Below are 27,044 nucleotides of genomic sequence, written 5' to 3' on the forward strand. Positions count from 1 at the left end.
TCTTCTAAGACAGATCTCACTATGTACCAAAGCTGTCCTGAAACTTGCTACTTAGACCAGGCTGACCTTGAACTCACAGAGATCCTCCTGCCTCTGCCTCCCTAATACTAGGATTCTAGGCATGTGTCACTACTCTGGCTCCTTTTTTAAAATTTATTTTGGTTAGGTTTTGTGTGTGTGAGAGAGAGAGAGGGAGAGGGAGAGAGAGACAGAGACAGAGAGAAGGAGGGAGAATGCCATAGTGTGCATGTGGAGGTCAGAGGACTACTCAAATGCTGGGATTATACTCCAGCACCCTCAGGCCCAGTCAGGTAGTTTTTCTGAATGATTTGTAGTTGCTCTTCCTAAGTTCAGAGAATCATTCTTTGCTGGAATGTCTCCCACCGAACTATGTTAATCAACTTTCTGTCGTTGTTGTAAATACCTGAGACAAGCAGCTTATAGAAACAAAGGCTTATCTTGCTCTTGGTGTAAGAGGTTTCGGTGTGTGGTCTCTTGGACTTGATGGCCCTAAGTTACTAAGTTTTCTTCAAAGCATAGGTGGTCCTCAGAACTCATACCTCCCCGCCCTAGTGTTGGGCCCAGACTCTGTGCTCTGCCACTGAGCTCTAGAACATAATTACTGGCGATTCTTGTGGGTTATTTTTAGCCCCATTTAAAATCTTACTTGTTTTTGTTTTGGAAATGATCACATATAGTCCCAAGGCTGGCACTGTCCATCTGTTTGGGCAAAATACATAAGAAATAACTATTTTGACTTTGGAGTGAATGATAATTGTTTCACTTCCTTAGGACACCATGTAAAATTGAACCTAGTATCAACCACGTTCTCAGCACCAGAAAGCCTGGGAAGGAAGAAGGAGACCCCTTGCAAAGGGTTCAGAGTCATCAGCAAGGGTCTGAGGAGAGGAAGGAGAAGATGATGTACTGTAAGGAAAAGATTTATGCTGGAGTCGGGGAGTTCTCCTTTGAAGAGATCAGAGCCGAAGTGTTCCGGAAGAAACTGAAGGAACGAAGGGAAGGTGTGTGCATTGTTCTAAGAAATAACTCCTTTCAAGTCCAAGAGAGATTGGCTCCATTACTTGTACCTTTGTGTGATGTTTCTATGGCTAGACAGTTGTTCTCTGTGTACGTGTATATATATATACACTATACATAGGCTGACTCTCATTGCTGCCTCCCAGGAAACCTTTGATGGAGAAAACAGAGTAAGAGAAGAGAAGGTGGCCAGACTGCAGGGGCAGCCATTTCACAGCAGAAGCAGGCGGCTGTGACCCTGGCATGCATATAGGTGCACACCTCCTTTAATACCTTACCTTTCTTTTTTTTTTAAATATATCTTTTTTTATAATTTATTTTTATTTAATGTGTAAATTTATTTATTTTTATTTGCCTAAATGTCTGTCTGTGTAAGGGTGTCAGAAGCCCTGGAACTGGAGTTACAGACAGGTGTGAGCTGCCATGTGGGTGCTGGGAATTGAACCTGGGTCCCCTGGATGAACAGCCAGTACTCTTAACCACTGAGCCATCTCTCCAGCCCATACCTTACCTTTCTTAATGTTGCCTGAAATACTCAACCTCAATTTCTCTGGCAGTTTGTTTATATTAACATATTCAGTCATATCTCAGCCACTTATGTAGTTATTTATATATTTCTTCAAGTCATTATCTCATTCTGAAATTAAGGGAGGATTGAAAGTTGAGGGGAACAGAAAGCAGTTTCTGTTGTGGAGCTATCTGTTTGGTTTAGGTGGAGTTCTCGTATCCCACAGTCACTCTCAAATAAACACTCAGAGGCTCAATAGTAATTACAAATGCTGAGCCGATAGCTCAGGCTTGCTACTACCTAACTCTTACATTTAAATTAACCCATATTTCTTATCTATGCTTTGCCACATGGCTCATGGCTTGTTACCTCATTTTCTATGCATTCTGCTTTCTCAGTGGCTGGCTGGTGACTCCTCTGACTCTGCCCTTCCTCATCCCATCTTTCTTACTTTGGCTTTCCTGCCTAACTTTATCCTGTTCAGCTATTGGCCAGTCAGCTTGTTTATTAAACCAATCATAGCGACATGTATTCATTCACACAGTGTACAGAAGGATTACCCCACAGCAGTTTGGGGTGTTAGGAGGGACAGAATGGACTGATAAATAAGAAAGTGAATATTGGAGACTTTAGGGCTTAAGAACAAAAAGATAAAATAAATTTCAAATGATATGTTAAAAAATGGGCCCTATGTGCCAATGTGGGAAGGAGACCTGGCTGCAAAGCAAGGGGCCAGGTGAGTGAGTGAGGCTTTTTGTTTTTGTTGTTGTTGTTGTTTTTGAGACAGGGTCTCATCTCACTGTCTAGACCAGGCTGGCCTCAGCCTCCTGGGTGCTGAGATAAAGGTGTGTGCCACTACACCAGACTGACTATGGCCTTTTTGAAATCAGAACTGAAGGGCTGGAGAGATGGCTCTACAGTCAAGGGTGTTAGCTGCTCTTACAGAGGGTCTGGGTTCTCTACCTAGCACAGACAGCAGAACTCACAGCTACCTTAGCTCTGGTGTCTGGGGCTCTGACGCCCTCTTCTGGCCTCTGTGGTACCAGGTACACAGAGGTACACAGGCATATGTTGGGCAAACACCCGTACACTTAAAGTGTTAGGGAAAATAACTAAAAACAGGAACTGGGGGTCGGTCCAATGGGTAAAGGAACTTGCTGCACAAGCCTGGTGACCTGAGTTTGATCCCTAGGACCTGCATAAAGGTGGAAGGAGGGAACCAGCTCCATAGAGTCGTCTCCTGTGGCAGGCACGTCACACACACCATGCACACACAATAATAGTACAAAGTTTTTAGAATAGGAACGGAGCTGGGAGCTGAGGATCAGTGCTGAGTGCTTGTAAGTGTGAAGACCTGGGGTCACTGACTCGGGCACAGAAAATACCACCAGAACCCCCAAAGAGCCTGTCAATAATAAATGAAGAGGACATACCTAGATAAAAATACTTTTCTAAGGAAAATTTCTAGTTTATTCCTACTCTACAGAAGTGTGATGAAATGCACTCTATTCTCAGCCGAAGAAGTCCCCGTGCTGAGGTTTAGCGGGATTTGTATAGATAAATTTAGTCTTCTCTCACATTTTCCAGTCTTAATCTGCAGCTCTGATTTCCTCCCATCGTTCACTGGGAACTGAAGGGTCTCACTCCTCAGCACTGTCGAATCTGCCGTCTTACTTGCCATCTCTACCCACTCACCCTCCCAGGCGTTCTTCCTGTAAATGCTGTTTACATTTCTCTCTTAGTTTTAGAGTTCATCTTTTGTCATGCCAGGTATTTGGCCCAGACAGTAGTTCTTCCCTCCAGCATTTTCTCTTTCTACTATTTTCATCATGCACATAGATTCCCATTTCTTTTTAAAGTTCTTTATTATCCCTGTGTTCTTCTCAAGCCATTGGCTCATCTTTCTACTTCCCCAAAGTGCAAACTTCCTTCTCTTAAAAAAAAAACAAAACAACAAAAACAAAACCTTGCTCATTATTCAGGCCCTCGTGGGGGGGGGGGGGGCAGAGAATGACACTCTTCAGTTGTTTCTCTACCTTTACGTGGGTTCTGGAGACTGAACTCAGGCTGTCAGGATTGCATCTTGGGGTGACAAAGGCTTTTAACCACTGAGCCATCTTCGTGGCCCTCTGTGTGCATGGGGAAGGTCCAGGGTTTGCATTCTATCGTAGTCCCTGGTCTGTCGCTGTGAAGAGACTCCATGAGCAAGGCAACTCTAAAAAGAAACCATTTAATTGGGGCTGGTTTACAGTTTCAGAGTTAGTCTGTGGTCATCATGGTGGGAAGGAAGCATCGTTGCATGCAGGCAGACGTGGGGCTGGAGAAGTAGCTGAGAGGAGACACACTGGGTCTAGCTTAGGCTTTTGAAACCCCAAAGCCTATCCCCAATGACACGGTTCCTCCAACAAGGCCACACCTACTCCAACAAGGCCACGTTTCCTAATCCTTCTTAAGTAGTGCCACTCCCAGCACACATTTATATGTGTGTGTGTGTATTCACATGTTTGCACATTTGTGTGGAGACCCAAGGTTGACACTGGGCGTTTTCCACGATCACTTTCCACCTCTTCATTGAAGTGGAGTCTTGATAAAAGCCGGAGCTCACCTATACACTGGTCTGGCCAGCCAGTTTGCTCTGGGCACTCCCCTCCCCCACCTTCCAAGTATTGGAATTACCAGTGGGCCAGCACACTCAGCCAGCGTTTACGTGGGTGTTAGGAGTGTAAGGTGCGGTCCTTGTATGGCTGGCACCCTAACGCTGAGCCATCTCCCCAACCCTCGACGTCCTTGGGTGTCTGGTCAGTCTTCTTATTGCCAGTGTTCTCCCTGGTCATGGCCGTCAGAAGCCCTTCTGCTGAAACCAGTGCCTGTTTTCTCACGACACCACTTGACTACCTCTCCAACCCCATCTTTTACTGCTTTCCTTCTTACTATGCTATGAGCAAGCTGGCTTGGCTCTGGGTTCTTCAACACAGTAGTCTTTCTGTATTAACGGACTTTCCCCGATCTGTATATGACTGGTCCCTCTGCATTCAGGTGTTAGCTTTATCATGGCACTTTATCAAAATGATTACTGGTCACCGGTCTTTAATAGCCGACCTTCACACCTCCATCCACTATACACAGTTTTATACCCCCTATTTGGGGATGCAGTTGTTTGACATTTTTTGCTGTGCTGAGTATTGAGCTTGCACTATAAGCCAAGTGCTCTATCAGTGGCCTATAGCCTCAGTCCTGTGTATCCGTCCATCCCATCCCTCCCCCCCCCCCTTATTTTGGTGGTTTCTTGTTTTTTGCTTGCTTATTTGAGCAATAGTCTCATGTAACTTACTGGCCTTGAACTTACTGTGTATTTGAGGATGGTATTGATTTTGGGATCTTCCTTCCTCTACCTCTTAAGTACTGAGGTTACAGGCGTATATCACCATGCCCTGGTTCGTGCAGTCCCAGGATTTCGTGATAGGCAAGCACTCTACTAACTAAGCCATATTCCCTGCCCTGTGTCAGGAATAGATACTTTTGGTGCTTTTGAGAAAGTCTTGCTTTGTAGCCCAAGCCAGCTTAGAACTCTGAATGATTTTCTTATTTCTTTGTGTTTCTGCCATATTTGGATGTTAGTATCATACAGCCAAGGACTTGGTATCAGTGGAACCTATTTTCCATTGGACTTGTGCATGATAGGTATTGCTTTTTTTCCCCCCTGATTACATACATAAAAGAATAGAGGCCCAGACCTCAAACTGAGGACTCATTCCCCATTCTGGTTTTCCTCAGTTGACCTGAAGCTCTGAGCTGAGGCAGTCTTTGCATTAACTTGACAATAGGAGCCTGAGGCGGTCTTCCCAGGAGGAATTGTTGTGAGGGAAATGCCTCAACTAACCCGCTGTTTTACAGCTGAACTGCTGACCAGTGCAGAAAAGAGGGCAGAAATGCAGAAACAGATTGAGGAGATGGAGAGAAAGCTGAAGGAAATCCAGACTATTCAACAAGAAAGAGCTGGTGACCAGGTAAATACAGAAAACTCGGGCCTGGCTGGCAAGAGTCCTACCTTTAATCTCTATGCCCAACCGAAAAAAGACTTTCTGGGTAGTTTTTCAGTTACTACTAGCACAAAAATAATGTAACAAGTGATTTCAAATGGGATTTATGACATGAAATAAGTGATGGAACTCACTGACTTCTAGATTATATTCTTATTTTAATAATTCTGATATTAACTAACTTTCTAGTTTAGTCATGGTCCATTAAAATGGGGTTAATTTTTTTTTTTTCTGAGACAGGGTTTCTTTGCATAGTTTTTGGTGCCTGTCATGGATCTTGCTCTGTAGACCAGGCTGGCCTCGAACTCACAGCGATCTGCCAAGCTCTGCCTCCCAAGTGCTGGGATTAAAGGCATGCGTCACCGCCACCTGGCTAAAATGGGGTTAATTTTTAAAATTCAATATATACTTGCCACTGCTCAGTTGAGTCCAACAGTACCAATTTGACTAGGAACCTAGATTATCAGAGAGGTCTTTTGTGGTGCTGACATCTGATGTGGTTGGCAGATGTTAGCACCAGAGTTTAAAAACAGCATTTTCTGTATGGGAAGGACACTGGTTTTATTTATGTTAATATAAGCAGCAAGAAGAGAAGGTGCCTACAGAGGAGACCTCCAGACTGCTGATTCCTTCGGAGCCCCAGGAAAGGCTGGCAACATCTCTGTCCCGTTCTGTCTGTCCACCAAGCTCTCACCCCAGGTAAGACCACTTTGGTGGAAGGTGTGGTGCTGACAGGTCATAGGACAAACTTTTGGCTCTGGTGACTTGAAGTCTCCTTAATGTCTTGGCAGTACTGAGCCATGAGTTTTACAAATTATTTTAATATAAGGTTTCATACTAATGAGGGAATATATGATACTATCTTTTCCTTGGTGAAAATAAAAATAAATGTTTCTAGAGCCTGGTGTATGTACAGTGGTACATCCTGTAACCCTAGCACTTAGGAGATGAAGACAGGGGAGTCAGGAATTCAAGGCTAGTAGCCATTGAGACTGGCCTGGGATACATGAGGCCCTGTCCCCCCCACAGAAAAATACAGATGCTAGTATTCAGGCGACTGAAACAGAATGATCAAATCACCAAAGCCAGTCCAGCCTACATGGTAAGATCTTATCTCAGAAAAGCAAAATGTGAAATGGGGAATATACTGAAAGTATATTACATACTGTATGAATGTCCATGAAGCCCAGTACTGTGTATAGTGAATATATACTAATTAAAATCAGAACTCAAAAAATCACCAACAAGCTAACTGCTGTTCACACTAATATGTGTCTTCTTTGGTACTGTTAGTGTTGATTTATAAAATTGGTGGCTTACCATTTTATAGTCTGCTTTAACAGCTCTTGTGTTATCAAATGTATTTAGAGCATTTTCAGTGTGTTTCCTCTTCAAGAGAATTTGGATTAATAGTAGTAGGATAATATGTTTCTCTTAGGATGAACAAAATTATGTTTAATGGGAAGTCCTCAAACTTTGAAAGCAATGTGACAGAGTATGTGGCAGATACTTGTAATCCTAGCTCTTGGGAGGTAGCTGATCACGACCACCCTGCACAGTAGTTAGTAGAAGGCTGCCCTGGACAGTATGGGATCTGTCTCTAAAACAGAAGGCTCTTCCTGTGGATACTGAGCACATTTTTTTTTTAAACAAATTTCTTCACAGGGAAACTTCACCAGCTAAAAACATTTTGCAAGAACAGCCTGACTCTAAAGGTGAGTTGTGTTTGACAGCATTGGGAGGAACCCCGAGAGCAAATGCACCATGTAACAGTCTGTAGTAAACTAGCTGAAGAGGACACGGTGGGCTTAGAGTCTTGTTTGTCTTTAAATAAAGGAACTCTTTATAAGCACGTAATTCATTATATGTGATGATATGAGAGGCTATTTTCATAAGATTTTTCACTACTTTGAAATACTTCGTTTAGGGCCAGCAGAATGACAGATGCTTGCTGCCCAACAACCTGAGTTTGGTCATCAGAACCTACTGACCTTCATGTAACAGGTCTTTGGACTCTCAGCTCCTGAATAGTGACATGGAGGCTTCTTATTAATTTTGAAAGCTTGGCTTTAGCTTAGGCTTTTTCCCAACTAGCTCTTACAACTTAAATTAACCTGTTTATATTAGTCTATGTTCTGCCATATGGCTCGTAATCCCCTCAGTACCGTATGTCCAGCTTCCTCTTGCATCTGGCTGGCAAATCTCCCACCTCAGATTCTTTTCCTGAGTTCCTACCTCTGTCTGGAAGTCCCGCCTATTCTCTCCTGTCTAGCTATTGGTCGTTCAGCTCTTTATTAAACCAATCAGAAGGTGCCTTAGGCAGGTGAGGTTAAATAGACGTGTCTTCACAGTGTACAAAAAGATTATCCCAACACCTTCGCAGTCATCAGGACACACATGTGACTGCACAGATATGCTGACACACATGTAAACAATTGTTTCCAGTCCTCCACTTTCATTACTCTGCATTGACAGCATTAACAGGAGGAGCCGCAGCCAGCCCTGTAGGGAAAGTAGCCCTTGTAGGAGGGGATGCCGTGAACATTCAGACTGGTTGGTTGGTTTGTGGGGGTTTGTTTTGTTGTTTTGTTGTTGTTGTTGTTTCAAGGCAGGGTTTCTCTGTGTAGTTTTGGAGCCTGTCCTGGAATTCGCTCTGCAGACCAGGCTTGCCTCGAACTCACAGAGATTAGCCTGCCTCTGCCTCGCAAGTGTTGAGATTAAAGGCATGTGCTGCCACCACCTGGCTTTTTTTAAAAACACACTTTATTTTATTAATTTTTTAATGTGCATTGTTTGTGGGTTTTTTTTGCCTGTTTATATGAGAATATCTGAACTGGAGTTACAGAGAGTTGTGAGTTACCACGTGGGTGCTAGGAACTGAACCCAGCTCAACCGCTTTTGGAAGAACAGCCAGTGCTCTTAACCACTGAGCCATCTCTCCAGCTCCAGATTGGTTTCTTTCCTAAGAATGTTAAAAATACTAGGCTTCCCATCTGTTAAGCTTAGTTGAAAAAGATTACACATTTTTCCTCTCAGTTTCTTTTTGTATCAGTGATTATTGTTGTATAAAAGCTATCAAAGAAAAAAAATGTAAGCTATGAAAAATATAAGTAAAAAGAGACCTCAGAGCCAGTAAAGGCACTTGCCACCAGGCCTGGTGAGTTGAGTTCAATCCCAAGACCTGTGGTGGACGGAGAGAACTGACTTCCACAAGTTTTTCTCTGACTGCCACATGCTTGCCCACCCGTGTACACACAAAAATAAATATTAAACCAAAAGACTTAAGACATAATAAAATGTTTGAAGTGGTAAAAACACGAATATCTCCTTAGAAGTAGTTTTGTAAAACATAAATCTAGTGGGCCTCTGATTCCAGCCAAGATGTAGGGAGCACCAAGCAGAGAGATGCATGTGGAGGAACAGAGGGGAATAACCGGCAAAATCGAGCATGAAGGGACCAAAAAAAAAGAATAAAAGGTTTAAGAGGGTTTTTTTTTTCCTATTTATCTATTTGTGTATGTGTGTGCATGCATGTCCTGGTACATAGGCGGAGGTCAGGGCGACATTCAGGAGTCGATTCCCTCTACCAGGTCAGTTCCTGGGATCAAACTCAGGCCGTCAGCTTCGGTGGTGAGAGCCTTTTGTCCATGGAGCCTTCTCACCAGCTCCAGAGTCAAAGCTTTAGAGGCGTTTGGATCATTGACAACACACAGATCTCATTATGTATTTCCAGTTCAAACACCTGCAAAACACATTGTAAACAATTACTAAGATGTAGAACTGTCTAGATATTCAGAAATTATTAGTTATATAGGTATTATGTCTTAAATAATAAAAAAGAACCTTTTAAAGGACTTACAAAAACATACTGAAATATTTGCAGATGAAATGAAGTGTTCTGGATCTGCTTCAGGGCCGTGTCAGGTGGATTTGGGAAGCAGTAGCATTGCTGGGGACATAGATGAAGTAGGGTCATGCATGTTTAGATAGTTATTCTGAAATGAGCTCTACTTAACTTTCTCATTAGAAAAACCAATCAGGGGCTGGAAAGATGCCCTAGTAGTTAGGAGTGCATGCTGCTTGCCGAGGACCCCCGTTTGGTTCCCAGTGTCCATGTCATGTGGCTTCAGGGGATCGGGTGCTCCTTTCTGTCCTCTTCATACACGTGCATTCACTCACGTGCATGAAATGTCCCCCACACAAGACACACAATACACACATAATTATAAATAAAATCTGTTTTCAATTGGGCTTTTTCTTTTAAACTTAGTTACTTTCTATGGTTTTCTTGAAGAGTCAAACGCTCCTGAAACCCCTTTCTCTTTTATAGGTCCCAGCATGCCTTTCTCCATTTTTGATGAGTTTCTTTCGGATGACAAGGACAAAAGGTTTGTTTTTTATTGGTTTTTGGGGTTTTTAAGGAATAGATCTTCCTATATATGTACATTTTTTTACTTAAAATTTTAGATTTTTTAAAAATTAAAATAAAAATATTTTTATTTGTATGGGTGTTTTGCCTGCATGTATATCTCTACACAAGCTGTGTGCCCAAGGTGCCCCGTAAGGGTATTGGATCGAGCAGTTGTGAGCTGCCATGTGGGTGCTAGCAACCAAGCCCAGGTCCTCTGCAAGAGCAGTCAGTACTCTTAACCACTGAGTCATTTTTTCTCTGGACCTTTATCTTAAATTCTTTGAAAAATGTTGTAAATTGTTTTTATAGGAAAACTTTCATAAATTGAATCTCTCTCTCTCTCTCTTTTTTTTCTTCCCCCGGTGGTTTTTCAAGACTGTGTTTCTCCGTGTAGTTTTGGTGCCTGTCCTGGCTCTCGCTCTGTAGACCAGGCTGTCCTTGAACTCACAGAGATCTGCCTGACTCTGTCCCGAGTGCTGGGATTAAAGGCGTGCGCCACCGCCGCCCGCTTGGATATCTCTTTCTGCCACTGGCTGGGTCTCTGGGGTGGAACTGAACTTAGCAGGCTTGGACTACAAAGCATCATTACCTAACTGAGCCATGTTGTCCCCAGTATTTCAGTCTGTGTGAGGGTAGCTGGACACTGTGGTGTACACAAGGACTGGGAAGAATGAGTTGGGATAGGAAGATCGTGAGTTCAAGGCCAAACTGGGCTACAGAGCTAATACAGCTTCATCTCAACAAACAACCAAAAAGGCATGAGTCAGGGCTGCTGTTATTTCTGCATGCAGTAATAGAGTGTGCTAACTGGAATATGTCTTTTCCCAGTCTGGCTACAGATCCTCCACAGGTTCCCAAAGCCCAGCGAAGACCCCTTGCTGTTCTCAAAACCACGGAAATCATTGCCTCAAATGAGGAGATATCTCCCGATGTTTGTGTAAGTTAACAGAAATGGGCTTAGCAAATTATTTCACTCATATCTCTCAGAAGTTTAGCATTTGGCTGGTTAGATGGCTCAGCAGATAAGGGCACTTCCTGCCAAGGCTGACGGCCTGAGATTGATCCCTGGGTCCCACACGGTGAAAGAAAAAAACTGACTTCCACAGGTTGTCCCTCTGACACCGCCCCCACACACAGGCACAAATACAAATAAATGTATTTAAGTTTAAAACAAAAGTTTAGGGTTAAGTGCTGAGCAAGCTTGTTGTAATCTCAGTGGGCAGTGGAAGTAGAGGAAACTCTAGAGTTCAAAGTCAGCCTAGGCTGTGTAGTGAGTGTGAGTCCAGCTTGAGTACGTAGCTAGATCTTGTTCAGAAGAAGGTTAGGGTTAAAATTAAAATCACTAATGTGAACTCATCACATGAACAGATTTTCAGAATCATGTCACCAGAAAAATGACAGAACCACAGTGAAGTCCTCCCTTGTTACCCCCTGGGGTGTCTGTAACCAAGAGAGGAGTCATAACGTGTTTGAGGGCAAGGATGTAGGAAAAATAGAACCTTCATACACTGCTGGGACAGCCATTAGAATGTTCAACCTAGGGACAGTTGAGATCACGTGCTCCAACAACTGCCTGTAACGCCAGTGATCCAAAACCCTCCTGTGGCTCCCGTGGGTCCCACACATACATGATATGCTAACATACAAACAGGCAAAACATCCATACACATAAAATAAAAACTTTTTTTTAGTTAAAAATAGTTACTAACCAGGTGGTGGTGGCACACGCCTTTAAATCCAGCACTTGGGTGGCAGAGGCAGGTGGATCTCTGTGAGTTTGAGACCAGCGTGGTCTACAGAGAGTCCTAGGACAGCCATGGCTACATAGAGAAACCCTGTCCTGGAAAACCAAAAATAATAATAAGTAAATAAATAAATAAATAAACAAAAATAAATAAAGGAACTTACAGTAAATATTTTCCATTTACATGAAGTGTCCAGAATAAAGCAGAGTAGTTGGGAATAGGAGAGGGTAGTGGAAAGGGGCTGTTAGTTAGTATTGTGGTTTCTTTCTGAGGGATGCAATTGTTCTCAATAGCATACTGGTATAACCACACTAGAACGCTGAGATGCACACTGTAAAGTGATGAGATGTATCTCACAGTTGTAAACGGTGGGGGAGGGTCACGAATTCGACAGCCTTTTCACACTTCCAATTATTTTTTATCCAGCACAGGTGTAAAATGCCTTTTGTGGCATGAAAACATTATGTAGACCAACGTTTCTCCTTCCTGTTGTAGTTTGTTTATTTATGTTAGCTGTTTGGTGTTTGTGTGTGTGTTTGTGTGTGGGAGTGCTGCACGTGTCTGTAGCGGTCAGATGTTCTCTGTACGCCGTGAGTGTCACCATGCTTGGTTGTAGGTGCCTTTACCCGCTGAGCCGTCTCCTGGCCCCTCCTGTTCTGTGTTAACCGCTGTCATACAGTGTCAGCACCTAACACTACCCACGGGGGGAGGGTACTATAGAAGCATTCAATTCAACCAAAAAAAAAAAAAACCCAAAAAGCCATGTGCCTTGACATTGGCATTTCGTTGAAACTTTAGGGAAGGAAAAGCATGCTTCTCGGCAAACTAGCACCTGGGCACTTGGGAGCTTGAGGAGAACTGATGTGTCTAATTCAAAGATTTTTTCTGGGGATGTGATGAGTGGTTCCAGTGACAGAACTTACTCCACAACCAAGAAAATGAGCAAAGTCATTTGGAGACATTTTTTAAAATACTCTTTTCTTCTTATTTACTTTCTTGAGATATATTTTATATCTAGTTAAGTACACAGATTACATATCTAGATTTTTACATGTGCATATTAATGCTATATCCAATTTTATATCTAAAATATTAATATTTAATATAAAATTAATTTTATATCCAAAATATAGAAATTTCCAATGATCCAGAAGTACCATGCGTGACTTTTATGACTGAAGTAAGATACTCAGGTCCCATTCCAAGTTTATGCGATTTAAATTTCTGAAGAAGGACTCTTAAGCATTATTTTTCCCTTTGTTTTAAATGATTTGGGAAAGTTCCTCTGTACTTCTGATAGTTAGTTCCCAGGTCGCTATGAAAGCACGCTGACTGAAGAGTCACTAAGATAGACTTTGCTCTGAAGCATACCGCCCAGTACCTGGTGAACTGGGGAGGGGAGGCTAGGCCTTGATCAGGTCAGCTACTCGGTGATAGCCTGGGTATTAAAGGGGCTGTCCTTCTCCTTCATGTCTCTCCCTCCCTCCCTTCCTCCCTCCCTCCCTCCCTCTCTCTCTTCCCCTTTCCCTTTGTAACTTCTTGCTTGGCTTTTGTTAAGAAGTACCCACTTGAATTTTAGTGCCCCTCCAGTCATATTTAAAATGTCTAAACTAATAGATAGATCCATAAATAGTAGTTTATTTTACTTTAAATTTTGTTTGGTTTGGTTTTTGTTTTTCCAGACAGGGTTTCTCTGTGAAGCCCTGGATGTCCTGGAACTGATTCTGTAGACCAGGCTGGCTACCCAGTTTAAATGTTTTATTATAAATCTAGTATCTACAAGGGTTGAATCAAGTGGGCATTTCCTATATTGTAGGTAAATATATAAGGTGGTTTACTCTTTAAGGACAGTTAATCAATACATTAAAAAAAAAGAAAGAAAGAAAAAAAAAGAAAAGCTGGGCGGTGCACGCCTTTAATCCTAGCACTTGAAAGGCAGAGCCAGGAGGATCTCTGTGAGTTTGAGGCCAGCCTGGTCTATAGAGTGAGTTCCAGGACAGGTACCAAAACTACACAGAGAAACCCTGTCTCGAACCCCCTCCCCCCCAAAAAAACCTCCTTAGTTTTTAACCTTTCAACTACTTAATAATTTTAGAAATATTTATCAGAATATTTTAGTGTTCATAAAAGTTTGTGTCTATTTTAAAATAGTTTTGAATAGTGAGAAAAAGGGAATAATCTGGAAGGCTTGATTGAGTTTTCTTACATTTTCCTCCTAGTTTTTGGGTTTAGGACCCATGAATATTTAAATGACTCTGTTCACTGAGTTAAGTCCTAGCCTCTTGGCTAATTTCTAATAAATAGCCATTGTGGGGCCAGCAAGATGGCTTGGTGGCCTTTGCTGCCAATTCTGAAACCGCAACCTCCAGGACCCATATGGTGGAAGGAGAAAAAAATGATACAGATCGTCCTCTGACTTCTACAACCTGTATTCTGACCATCCTGATTTCTAAAGAATTTTTTTTTTAATTTGATTTTTCAAAACAAGGTCTCACTATGTAGCTCTGGCTATTCTGGAACTCACTTTGTAGACCAGGCTGGCCTTGAACTCAGAGAGCTGCTTGCCTCTGCCTCCTGAGTGCTGGGGTTAAAAGTGTGTGCCATCACATCCGACATTTAAAGAAGTTTTTAAAAAAGTATTTTTATCTTTGTGTATATGTATGGTTATGTAAGTGAATGCCGTGTGCAGGCGTGTGTGTGTGTGTGTGTGTGTGTGTGTGTGTGTGTGTGTGTGTGTGTGTGTGTATGCGTGTGGTGTGGGGTACCTATGGAAGCCAGAAGAGGGTACCAAACCCCTTGGAGCTGCATGGCCCTGCATAGGTGCTAGGATTTGAACCCGGGTCCTCTGGAAAGGCATCCAGTACTCTCTGAGCCATCCCTCTAGCCCCCAGAATACTTTCTAAGTGAGAAGAGCAGTGTCAGTGCATCAGTTTGCAGGTAAGGTTGTCTGGGAGAGGCCGTTAAGCAGTTTTCCATGTGTGCAGAGCCCTCACAGTATAGTTTTTGATGAAGTACAAAATCATTCTCCTCAATGCTGTCCTATGCTTTTTAAATTGTCTTTAACTAGACATCTTGGTATGTTCTTTCTAAATCTCATGTCAATGATCTGATGTCTAAGTGTGTGTGTGTGTGTGTGTGTGTGTGTGTGTGTGTGTGTGTGTGTGTGTGTATGTATATATATATATGTTTATATATGCCATTCACGTGTTTGCTGAACAGTTTTTCATTTTGTTTTTAATTTTAGGATGAACTCACAGGGATTGAACCTTTGAGTGAAGATGCCATCATCACAGGTTTCAGTAACGCGACCATCTGTCCCAACCCCGAGGACACTTGTGACTTTGCTAGAGCAGCTCGTTTTGCGTCTACTCCTTTCCCTGAGATACTGTCCTTGAAGGGGGTCCCTTCCGGTCCTGAGAGACTGTTGCAGGAAGAGGATCTGGATAGGAAGACCACCGAGGGCTGTCTCACTGCACGGACCACTCTCTATAACCAGACCCTCAGCGTGAAGAAGCTGAGGTGATTGGAGGGTTTACTCTCTTGGTCTGTGTGCCTACCTGTTACAGTGAGCAGGCCCCAGGCTCTTACTGTCTTCCAGATGCTTAAAAAGAAAGTCTGTCTGTCTGTCTGTCTCAGGTATAATGTCAGCAAAGTCGACTGATCAGTTTGGATTTGAGGGTTAAAAGAGGTAAATTTTGATGTGATGAGACTCCAAGGTACAGAAGGAGATGGTTCAGCAGTTAAGAGCACTTGTTCTTGTAGAGGACCTGGGTTTGATGCCCAGCACCCACATGGGCACTCACAACTCTCATGACTCCAGTTTTGAGGTATCCATTATCTTCTTCTGGCCTCTGTAGGTACCAGGCATACACATTGTGCACAAACATGTGAGCAGAACACTTATCTACCTACATACAATAAACAAATAAACATTTTTTTTTCATCTATTTCTGATTTGGGAAAGTGATGTGCTTTAAAAATGAAACTAATAAAAATCATAGCAACTACAAATTATTTTAAAAGAAATTTTATTACCAAATGAGTTCAATGTAAAATTTATAGATTAAAGATGGCTTAGTGGTTACAAGCACTTGCTGCTCTTGCAGAGGTCCCGGGTTCAGTTCCCAGCTCCCAGCCTCACAGCCCTCTAACTCCAGTCCCAGGGGGTCTGACATCCTCTCCTGCCTCTGCAGGCTCTGCCCTCCCGTTGGTACACTTCCACACATGCAGGCAAAACACTCAGAAAAGGAAATGAATCTTGGTGAAGAAATTCCAAAATTCTAACGTGAGTTGGTGTGTACTCTCCCTGAGGACAGCTCACTTTTGTCTCTTGCAGCCCGATTATTGAAGACAGTCGCGAAGCCACACACTCATCCGGCTTCTCTGGATCCTCCGCTTCAGTTACCAGTACCTCCTCCATCAAAGGCCTTCAGCTTCCCGAGAAGCTGGAGCTGACTAATGACACCACAGGTAGATCCGTCCAGCCTGTGGGCAAGCTTCTGAATCTGCCTGGTGAACATTTATACCCCTCAGCAGACCGACCGACCTGTTAACTAGTGACGTTGCCACAAATCGTGTTAGTTCCCAAATAAGCCCGCAGTGACTCAACATGACTCATAAGTACGCAAGGCAAATGAATGTGGTCAGATTGGCAGTGCTGATTCTGTAGTCTGCTTGGAATCTCCCCCGACCCCCAGTCTTTGGTTTGTTTTTCTGAGACAGGGTTTCGCTGTGTCGCCCTGGAACTCACTGTAGACCAGGCTGGCTGCAAACTCGGATCCCCCTGCCTCTACCTCCCAAGTGCTGGGTTAAGGGCACCACCACTGCCCAGTTTTTGTTTGTTTGTTTGTTTTGGGGGCTTGGGACAGTTTCTCTGTGTAGTCTTGGCTTTGCTGGAACTTGCTCTGTATAGTCCAGTGCTTCTCAACCTTCCTGATGCTGAGACCCTTCAATACAGATCCTCATATTGTGGTGACCCGCAACCATAAAATTATTTTGTTGTTACTTCATAACTATAACTTGGCTACTGTTATGAATCATAATGTAAATATCTGATATTCGACTCCTTCTGGTGGAGAACCACTGCTGTAGACCAAGTTGGCCCCAAACTCACAGAGATCCACCTGCCCCTGTCTCCCAAGTGCTGGGATTAAAGGCATGTGCCACCACCCATCCGTCCCTAAACAGTTTATATGTGATGCTTATTTCAACTTTTCTCCACAGAAAATGCTATTCAGTCACCCTGGTGCTCACAATATCGGCTACAACTACTGAAGTCCCTACCAGAGTCAAATGATTCTGCAGAGTTTTCTGTGGAAGATAGACCAATGCCGACCCTGGAGATAGGGGAGGAGATTGAGTTAGGTAAGTATTGTTGAATGCCTGTCCTTTTGCATCCGACAGCATACAAATAAGTGATCTGAACACCGTGAACCCTTGAACACTGTAACTATTCCTAGATTGTAACAACTAGCATTTTAGAGATTAACACATTGATCATTTTCATGCCATAGTAACAATAGCACTTTTATTTGCCTCCTTTTGTTTTTAATATCTTTTAAGATTCATTTATTCACTTTATGAGTGTTTTGCCTGCATGTATGTTTGTTTGGATTCCCTAGAATTGGGGTTCTACATATGATTGTGAGCTACTGTGTAGGTGCTGGGGAACAAACCCAGGTCCTATGTAAGAACTAATGCTCTTAACTACTGAGCTATCTGTTCAGCTCCATTTCAATTTTTAAACAAATGATTTTGAAAAGTATTCTAGATGCTCCTTACTGGCAAATACACTAGTACCTCTCACCCTTAGCCAGGAGGTAAAGTGTAAGGACCTACATATGTTCACAGTGACTTTTTTTTACATTGTTTTGAAATTTTCTTTTTTTTAATTTTTTTAAATTACACTCATTCATTAATTACACTCATGATATTAATGACATTTGTGGTATTCATTGATTACATTCACAATATTCATTCAATAAATATATTTATGACATTCATTAATTGTGTTGATTTATTACATTCATGATATTATGTCCTGATACTACTGTCCATTTGTGGGGTTTTTCCATCACACAAAACAGAGATTCTGTACTTAGGATATCATTGCTCTATATTCCTTTCTTCTCTGTCTTGAGATAACGTCTAATCTTTCTGTCTCTATGAATTTGTATACTCTATATATTTTGTGTAATACAATTCTATAGTATTTGTCCCCTTTTTTTAAATATAAAAACATTTTATGTACTCAGATAGCCTGAACATAAAAACAGGTTATAATTTAAAAGTACAGGGTTATTTTAAACAGTAAAATATTTTCTCCATAGAAAATAGTATAAATAACATTTCCCAATAAGCCCTTTTAAGCCAAATGATAGCTGAATTATACATATAAATATTGATTAGATTCTGGGATACAGAAGAAACCTATCTTCATCTGTTCAGAGAGCTATGTTTTACTTCAGTTGTGTAAGTGAGATTCCTATTCGTCTTCCCCTTCACTGTTTGATTTACGGCAGACATTTTTCTATAGGCTAATCCATAATCTAGAAAGATTTTAGCCTCCCCTCCTGAAAGTACGGCCAGCATTTTCTTTCATTAGCTTGATACAGTACAAATTCTTATCCTAATAGTGAAATGTTTAACTGGAGCTTGCCCAGTGATTGAGTAAAACCAAACCTTATTATAAGCCACAGTCATCCTAGGGTCCCCCCTGCTAGGCAGCCTCCCTGGATCTGTGGGTTGCAGTCTGGTTGTCCTTTGCATGTTTGTCCTTCTGGGTCTGGGTTACCTCACTCAGGATCACAGTGACTTTTTAAAATGGAATCAAACCTTCTCAACAGGTGACGAAGACTACTGCATTAAACAGGAATACCTAGTATGTGAAGAGTACAAGTTATTCTGGGCGAAATCTAGAAACTCAGCAGAGTTAACCATGATAAAGGTGAGACTACTTCTTTATCATGTCATTACCTTGTAAATAAGCAAAGAAGACAGTTGTGTTCCCATGGTACTGTCACACCTTTCTCCTGGCTTCTTACTGGGAAATCTGTGAGCCATCAAAAATATAAGTCACCATTCTATGTCAAGATCAGAGACGAGAAGTGAGGGACGATGGTGTAAAGGTTCTGTTGTGCCCAGGCATTCTAAGTATTCTGTCCTGGAGTGTGTGGACTGCTCCTCCTGGACAGCTGTATTCTAGTCTTGACACACATAGGTTGGTAGTTTGATTGGATATAGAATTCTTCGTTACTTTTTTCCCTTTGTATTTAAAACCTTCTTTGGTAAACTTGCTTGGTTTTGCTTGTTTATTTTCTGTTGTTTGTTTGATTGGTTTTTGGTGTTTGTTTTTTCCTGCAGCTTTAGAAACTGAATACAGACAGTGTATAGGCAAACGCCACACCTGAGCCACATACCTCTAACCTTACTTGTGAAGTCTTTTGCCATCCTAATCTTTTTTTTTTTTTTTTTTTCATTTTTTTAAAGATCAGCAAAGCAATTTTGTTTGCAAAAAGGTATACTGGAACCCAAACCAAGCACACCTGGGCATAGACATTCACTTGATTTTTATTCTAACTCATGTGGTGGTGATTTTGTCTTTTTCCTTTTGGCTGGGTTCCAACCTCACAGTCTTTAGCTTTTGGCTAGTTTTAAAAGAATCAGCACAAAGGGAATGAAGGCAGGGGTCAGCCATTCCAGGCTTTCAAGTTCCAGAAGTGCAGTAGACCTTTTGTGTGAACAAAAGTTTTACTCAGTGGGAATCGTCTTGGGATTTTGAAATAAGGTCTGGATATTTAGCCCTCAAACCAACAATCCCCATCTCTGCCTCCTAGATGCTTGGATTGCAGGCATGTGCCACCACGCCCAGCTGTCTTTCTTTTCTTTTTCTTTTTCTTTTTTTTTTTTTTAAACTTTTTATTGACTCTTTGTGGATTTCACATCATGTATCCCAATCCCTTTCATCCCCCCCCTATCCCTTGATATCCACCCTCTGCCCTTGTAACCTCCCCCCAAAATAAAAATTTAAAAGAAAAACCAAAGTCTTGGCATGGAAGCTGTAATGTCACACAGTAAGTCACAAAGTATACATACTCTTTAGTCCCTAGTCTTTACTTGTCAGTGTTCATCGCAAGGAGTCATTGGTCTGGTCGAGACTGCCAGCCTCTGCTACACCCTCGATGCTGGGCCCTCACTGGGGCTCCTCTTGGGTATCCTGTTGTTGTCTGTGTCCTGGAGATCTGTAGCTTTGGGTCCTTTTAATTCCAGTAACTGTGAAATCTCTCTCCATATCTCCAGATGTGGAGAGATATCTCACCTGTCACGGGCACGTAGCAGTCAAGCACTTTGATATAAGTATCATCGCCTGTGTACTGGGCAGAGCGTCAGTGGACATTTCAATCTGGAGACTCTTCTTTCAGTCTTGACATTTTCTTTGAAAAAAAATCGTTTCTTTAAATTTTCTGCTTTCTCAATTTTTAATTTCTCATATTAGGATATAGGTTTTTCCTGAATAATCATTTCTTTGTTTAGCATTTATTTATTTATGGTGTGTGTGTGTGTGTGTGTAGATCCAAGGACAAGTTGTGGGCTTCAGTTCTCTCTCATATGGTTCTGGGCTTGATGAAAAAAACACCTTTACCCACTGAGTCATCTTACCAACCCTTATTTCCTCTACGTTCCCTGCCACCACCACCACCACCACCACCATCACCACCACCACCACCACCACCCCCACCCCACCCCCATGCCATCTCTCATTTATGGGGCTGGAGAGATGGTCCAGAACCCTTACTGCTGTTAGAGAGAACCCAGCACCCGCACTGGGCAGCTCACAAGCACCTATGACTGGCTCCAGGGGTCTGCGGTCCTCTTGGGAGGGGGCCTGCGCTTGGGTGCCCACCACACACAGGCAGACAGAAGTACAAGTAAATGTCTTCATTCCTCTGGCGTCTCCCTTGTCTTACATTCTGCAGTGCAGGCCTCTCTCGGCAGCTGCAGGGGATTGGTTCTAAGACACCTCCCTCCCGTTGGAGAGCCCACCCTGAGGACAGTCAAGTCCTTTACGTCGACTGACACAGGACTTGCAAATAGCCTACACATGCACTCCGATGTGCTTTAAAGCATCACTGGGTTTTTCTATTACCTAACGTATTATACATACTGTGCTATTTATTGTGTGTTGTCGCCCACACACCTCAAGTATTTGTCATCTGCGGTTGGTTGACTCCTGCTACGTACAACCTGTAGATTCAGAAGATTTTATCAACCATAGTTTCAGTCTCTTTATAGGTTTTACATTTCTTTCAAAGGGGAAATATTCTTTTTTTTGTTTTGTTTTGTTTTTTGTTTTTTAAAGACAGGGTTTCTCTGTGTAGCTTTGTGCCTTTTCTGGAACTCACACTGTAGCCCAGGCTGGCCTCGAACTCACAAAGATCCGCCTGCCTCTGCCTCCTGAGTGCTGGGATTAAAGGTGTGTGCCACCACTGCCCTGCAGAGGGAATATTCTTTATTTCACTGAGATATCAATGAAGTTTTAAATTGTTTTACTTTTATAGTTTTTGTTTGTTGTTTTTGTTTTGAGACAGGGTTTCTATGTATAGCCTTGGCTGTCCTGGAACTTACTCTGTAGACGAGGCTGGCCTCAAATAGTTTTTCTTGGGTCAGCAAGATGGCCCCATGGATAAAGGTGCTTGCCACCAAGCCTGGCAGCCTGAGTTCTAGCTCTGAAACTGGCATGGAGGAACATTACCAGCTCCCACAGGTTGTCCTGTCCCTTTTACAACCATGCCACAATACACACTCTCTCTCTCTCTCTCTCTCTCTCTCTCTCTCTCTCTCTCTCTCTCTCTCTCTCTCCCTTTCTCTCTCTCTCTCTCTCTCTCTCTCTCTCTCTCTCTCTCTCTCTCTCTCTCTCGTCAAAGGAGGAAGGAAAAACAGTTTTTTTTTTTCTCCCCTCCAATCTGTTTTCATTTTATGTATTTAAAGTTGTTTTTCATATTAGCAACTTGGAGTGTTCTGCTCTCTTCAGGGGTAGGTGTGTGACACTAAAAGCTAGTGTGTATATAGAGACTTTGAGAGCGTGGGCAGCACTGTAGATGATTTAGTTTGGGCATTTGATTGGAAACTCACCAACTGTTACATCTCTTCTCTTGAGCTGATTAGCTCTCTGGAAGAAGGCTTCTCATTTCCTGCCCAGAGAACCTGAGCCTGACTGCTGAGTGACAAGTAGTGTAGAAGAGAAGGGACGTGGACCTCTGATTCTAAGCTTCCTCCTAAGCTTCCACCCCAGCCACGGTGCCTGGCTCCTTCTAGTCCAGGCCTTTTCCTTTGTACCCCTGGAAATGATCTTCTGGAGGGGGGACGTGGTTGCTGAGCCTGGCTGTAGGACTAAGTTCCTCTTAAGTGTGGTCCAGGCACTCCTGTGGCTGCATCCAGCCCCCTGGCTGCTGCTGCAGGTTTCCTACAGTGGGGTCTGTGTACCGAGGCTGCTCTGCAGTATCCGAGGCTGCTGCGCCTTCCTGTCAGTCTCCTAAGTGAGTTAACTCCGTTCTCTGTCCAGCTTTCAGAGCTGTACTGCTCCTGTGTCCTTTCCTATAAGTTATGCTTTGGTTTTTGTTGGTTTGTTTTTGGTGTTTTAGACAAGGTCTTCCTACGTGGTCCTGGCTGTCCTGGAACTCTCAGTGTAGAGTGCTGGGATTAAAGGGTGCACCACTATGCCTGGCCAGATTATGGGTTTTTTTTTTTTTTTTTAAGATTTATTTATCTATTTTATGAATATGAGTGCTCTATCTGCATGTACACCTTTATGCCAAAAGAGGCATCAGATCCCCTATAGATGGTTGTGAGTCACCATGTGGTTGCTAGGAATTGAACTCAGGTCCTCTGGAATAGCAGCCAGTGCTCTTAACTGCTTAGCCATCTCTCTAGCCCCAAGATTATGCTGTTTAAAATTGCGTTTTACTTTATATTTGTTGGGGTATCAGAAGGTCTGTGTAGTGATTTGAATAAGGATGGCCCCCATAGATTTATATATTTAAATATTTAGTCACCAGGGAATGAAACTCTGATTGGGTTAGAAGGATTGGTGGGTGTGGCCTTGTTGGAGGAAACATATCACTGGGGTGGGCCTTTAGCTTTCAAAAACCCATGCCAGACCCAGAGGCAGTCTCTCCTCGATCCTCCCCACCCAAGCATCAGGATGTAGAACTCTCAGCTACTTCTCCAGCAGCATGTCTGCCTGCCTTGATTTTAAGAGACTAAACCTCTGGAACTGTAAGCCGCCCCCAATTAAATGTTTTCTTTATCAAAGTTGCCTCGGTCATGGTGTCTCTTCACAGCAATAGAACAGGCCCTAAGACAGGCTGGGAGAAAGGTAGAGGTTTTGTTGCTTTTGTTTGTTTGTTTTAGACAGGGTCTCACTCTGAAGCCCGAGCTGATCTGGAACTCAGTATGTAGACCAGGTGTGGGGCGTTTACCCACCAACCCCACAGCTCCCCAGAGTTTTCTTGAGTGCGAGCAGCAGGAAATATTAGATAGAAGGATTTATATTGCGAAGATAAACAGATAGAAAATAAAGGATACCCTCGAGAGGGCCTAGAACCTATTCCAACGGGCCCCGACTGTCTCTGCCCCAGGGTATTTATAGAGACGCCAAGGGGTGGAGCAAAAGACCTCATCCCCCAGCACAGCCAAGTGCAGACCATCTCAGACACCTGCACTCAGGCCTGTGGTCCTAATCATCCTCTATGCGGACCTGCTGGGTAAAGCCACGAGGAACCCGAGAACGGGCTCCCACAACCAAACTAGACTAAATTTATGTTAGTCCTCTGCCTCTTCCTCCTAAGTTCTGCAGTTTTTATTGTTAGTATTGTGTTTTGGGTTGGTTGGTTGGTTGGTTTTAGTTAGCATATGGTAACATATAGTGGGTTTCATTATAACATACGGGTGTGTGTGTGTGTGTGTGTGTGAGAGAGAGAGAGAGAATATTGTACTTTGCTCATCCTTGCTCCCCGTCTGTCCCCCTCTCCCCACTGCTGTCCCCTCACAGTCCCCTCCTGCTTTCATGCATATATAGTTATGTAGAAAACACAGGGTGTTTGTCTTTCTGTGTCTGGCTTATTTACTTAATATAGTCTCCATTTCTATCTACTTTCTTACAGATAATATGATTTTGTTCTTTATGACTAAAAGGTGTTTTTTAACCGGGCACTTTTTATCGCAGGAGGCAGAGGCAGGTGGATCTCTGAGTTCAAGGCTCACCTGGTCTATATGAGAGTTCTAGGCCATAGTGAGACCCTGTCTCCAATTGTGTGTTCAGGCTGTCAGCCATCACCACATATTCTGATTGCCTTCACATGTTAAGTGTTCTGTCTTACAGGCCTCTGTTCAACCTATCCCATGGGATTTTTATATCCACCTCAAGTTAAAGGATCGTCTAAACGAGGACTCTGATCAGCTGTGCAGCTACTATCAGTACCAAGACGGGCATATCGTCTCCTACCAATATGTCAAGTGTTGCACCCTTCAGGTTTGTGAGAATACCCAAAACATAGCACTTAGAATGAAATGGATGAAAGACATTTCATACAAGGCTGGTGAGGTGCCTCAGCACCCGGGGCACTTGCTGCCAAGTCCAGTGACCTGAGTGTGATCCCCAGGACCCAAATTGTGGTGATGAGAGAGAATTAAATCCTGTAAATTATGCTCTGGTTTCCACTCTCATATCATGGCATGTGCATAGACACACACAAATAAGTAAATGTAGTTCAATTGTTAAGATATTTAATACAAAATTCCTTTCAATCATCTAGAAATAGACCAGTTTTTAATTTTTATTTTTTTTAACTTTTATTGTGTGTATGCCATGATATCCATGTGGAAGTTTGAGGATAATTACAAGTCAGTTCTCTCCATGGGCTCCACAGATCAGACATAAGTCAGCAGACTTGGTGGTAAATGCTTAGACCTGACTGGCCTTCAAAAGTATTGGTGACTCTTTTCTCAGGTGGGACTTTGTTGGCTGGTTGGGGTTTTTTGTCGTTGTTGTTTTGGGTTTGATTTGGTTTGGTTTGGTTTTTGGTTTTTCAAGACAAGGTTTCTCTGAACTCACTCTGTAGCCCAGGCTGGCCTCAAACTCACAGAGATCCACCTGCCTCTGTCTCCCAAGTGCTGAGATTAAAGGTGTGTGCCACTACGTCTAGCTTTTTTTGTTGTTTTTCTTTTGAGGGGTTCTGGTTGGTGTTTGGTGCTGGGCATTGACCAGGGTCCATACATCCTGGTCAATCACTCCCACTGAGCTGCCTCCCCAGCCTCCTTTTCCAGTGCAGTACCTATTTGGTATTTTTTAACATTTATCCTGGGGGGCGGGGGAGATGAATGAGTCACCTAACTAGAATAATTATCAACTCATTTTAAGCAAAATAAAATTTTTGTCTTGACTGTTCTGCCTCTCCTGCATCCTTTTTAAAATATAGACACAATATGTCATTTTACTCTTTCCTGTGTTCTTGAGGTTTTGCTACCAAAATAAAAATCGTTTTCAATGCTTTACTTTATGTGTTAGTGTGTTCACGTGTAGGTGAGCATGCACATGCTTGTGGTGGTCAGAGAACGCGTGCAGGAGTCGGTCCTCTGTCCACGGTGGAGATTCCAGGGATCAAAAGGTCTTCTGGCCTGGCAGCAAGCACCTTTCCCTTTTCTTCATGCTCTTCGTCCAGTCTCCTTTGACCCTTCCAGTCTTCAGGAGACCCCAGTTAAAGTGGGACCAGGGTCTGGCCTGCACTCTAGTGGGGAGCGGAAGGAAATGCTGCGGTCGGCAGGGGACGGTGCTGCAGATGCACCAGCTGGAGAAACAGTTCTGTCTTCTGTTTCCAGGATCTTCTCCAACACAGTGAATCTGTGTCTCATGAAGTAATAGTCTTGATTATTTATAACCTCTTGACAATAGTGGAGAAGCTCCACAAAGCTGAAATAGTTCATGGAGACCTGAGTCCAAGGAGTCTGATCCTAAGAAACAGGTGGGTCCTTTTTATTTCCCTACATTGGCTACATTTTTTTTGAAAACATGGATAATTGTCATAGTAATGCCTAAAAAAATGTGTGTACGTGTTTTCTCTGCTGGTTTGTCTGTGTACCACTTGCATGCCTGGTGCCCAATGGAGTTACAGATGTTTGTAAGCCGCCATGTGGGTGCTGGGAATGGACCCTCTGTCTGTGAACATGTAGGTGGTAGGGTGCTTGCCTTGCATGCATAAGGCCCTGGGCTTCAACTTTATCTCTTGTTTAACAAATTTAACAGGAAATATTTTATAGAGTCGTAATATATTAAAAGCAAGAAAGAGCCTTTTTATTATTTTTTATTTTATACATATATATACATATATGTGTATATATATTTTTGTTTGTTTTTTTGTTTTTCCAGACAAGGTTTCTCTGTGTAGTCCCGGCTGTCCTGGAACTCACTCTGTAGACCAGGCTGGCCTCGAACTCACAGGGATCTGCCTCCCTCTGCCTACCAAGTGCTAGGATTAAAGGCCTATGCCACCACCCCCACTATATATTTTATTTTATTTTTTTAGATGTGAGTATTTGATTGTGTGGGTGTGCACCACATGCATGCTTGATGCTGCTGGGGGTCAGGAGAGGGCATAGGATATCCCTGGAACTGGAGTTATGAATGGTTGTGTACCACCATGTAGATTCTAGAAATTGAGCCATGGTTCTCTGCAAGAGCAACAAGTGCTTTTAACCAATAAGCCATATCCAGTCCCCGAGAAAGAGACTTTGGAAATCAGTCAGTTTATTGCTTACATAACTTGTGAGAAAGATGAGGTCCAAGGGTGGGAGTATTGTGAGCAGTAAAGAGATTGCTAAGCTGGGTTTGATTCCCAGGGATGTGGGGAGGAAGAGAGATTTTGCCCTTGGCCATGTGAGTGGCTGAGTAGAGAAAGAGCTAGAGAGCAGTCATGCTCTTCATTAATCTGGAAACAACCTCTCAAGCTTAGGAAGAATGTTTTAAGTGATCATCATAGTTTTAGAAAACAAAATTAAGTTGGATCTGTGCTAAGGGAAAATGGGAGCTGCTGTAAATTCGAAACTCCTGTCACTGCAGAGGCATGTGATTCAGGTCGGGGAAAGCCTGGATTTAAGACTTGCATTTGTACCAGGGAGGAACTGCAGGAACTAACTGGGAGAGAAAGGACACAAAGGAACAAGTGAAAAGAATCATTGTTGTCTTCTCTCAGGCAGATTGTTCCTGGATACTCATAGAAAATCACTAGTCTATGAAATATACTTACTTG

General features: G+C 42.9%; 1 protein-coding gene across 3 annotated transcripts in view; it reads left to right on the forward strand.

The window, feature by feature from the left end:
* The window catches only part of Bub1b (BUB1 mitotic checkpoint serine/threonine kinase B), a 48,799-nt gene that overhangs the window by 17,362 nt on the left and 4,393 nt on the right, over positions 1–27,044 (forward strand). For 2 of the 3 annotated variants that reach the window (XM_059261135.1, XM_059261137.1), the window contains exons 9-20: positions 793–1,022; positions 5,441–5,553; positions 6,167–6,285; positions 7,252–7,301; positions 9,917–9,974; positions 10,826–10,934; positions 14,987–15,261; positions 16,079–16,212; positions 16,966–17,106; positions 18,588–18,688; positions 24,122–24,271; positions 25,618–25,760. In XM_059261135.1, coding sequence (XP_059117118.1) covers positions 793–1,022; positions 5,441–5,553; positions 6,167–6,285; positions 7,252–7,301; positions 9,917–9,974; positions 10,826–10,934; positions 14,987–15,261; positions 16,079–16,212; positions 16,966–17,106; positions 18,588–18,688; positions 24,122–24,271; positions 25,618–25,760 — 1,623 coding nt within the window. The remainder of the gene's footprint in view (positions 1–792; positions 1,023–5,440; positions 5,554–6,166; positions 6,286–7,251; positions 7,302–9,916; positions 9,975–10,825; positions 10,935–14,986; positions 15,262–16,078; positions 16,213–16,965; positions 17,107–18,587; positions 18,689–24,121; positions 24,272–25,617; positions 25,761–27,044) is intronic. The other variant, XM_059261136.1, reaches the window with a different exon arrangement.

This window comes from Peromyscus eremicus, chromosome 4 (assembly GCF_949786415.1).
Source record: "Peromyscus eremicus chromosome 4, PerEre_H2_v1, whole genome shotgun sequence".
Lineage (NCBI taxonomy): Eukaryota > Metazoa > Chordata > Mammalia > Rodentia > Cricetidae > Peromyscus > Peromyscus eremicus.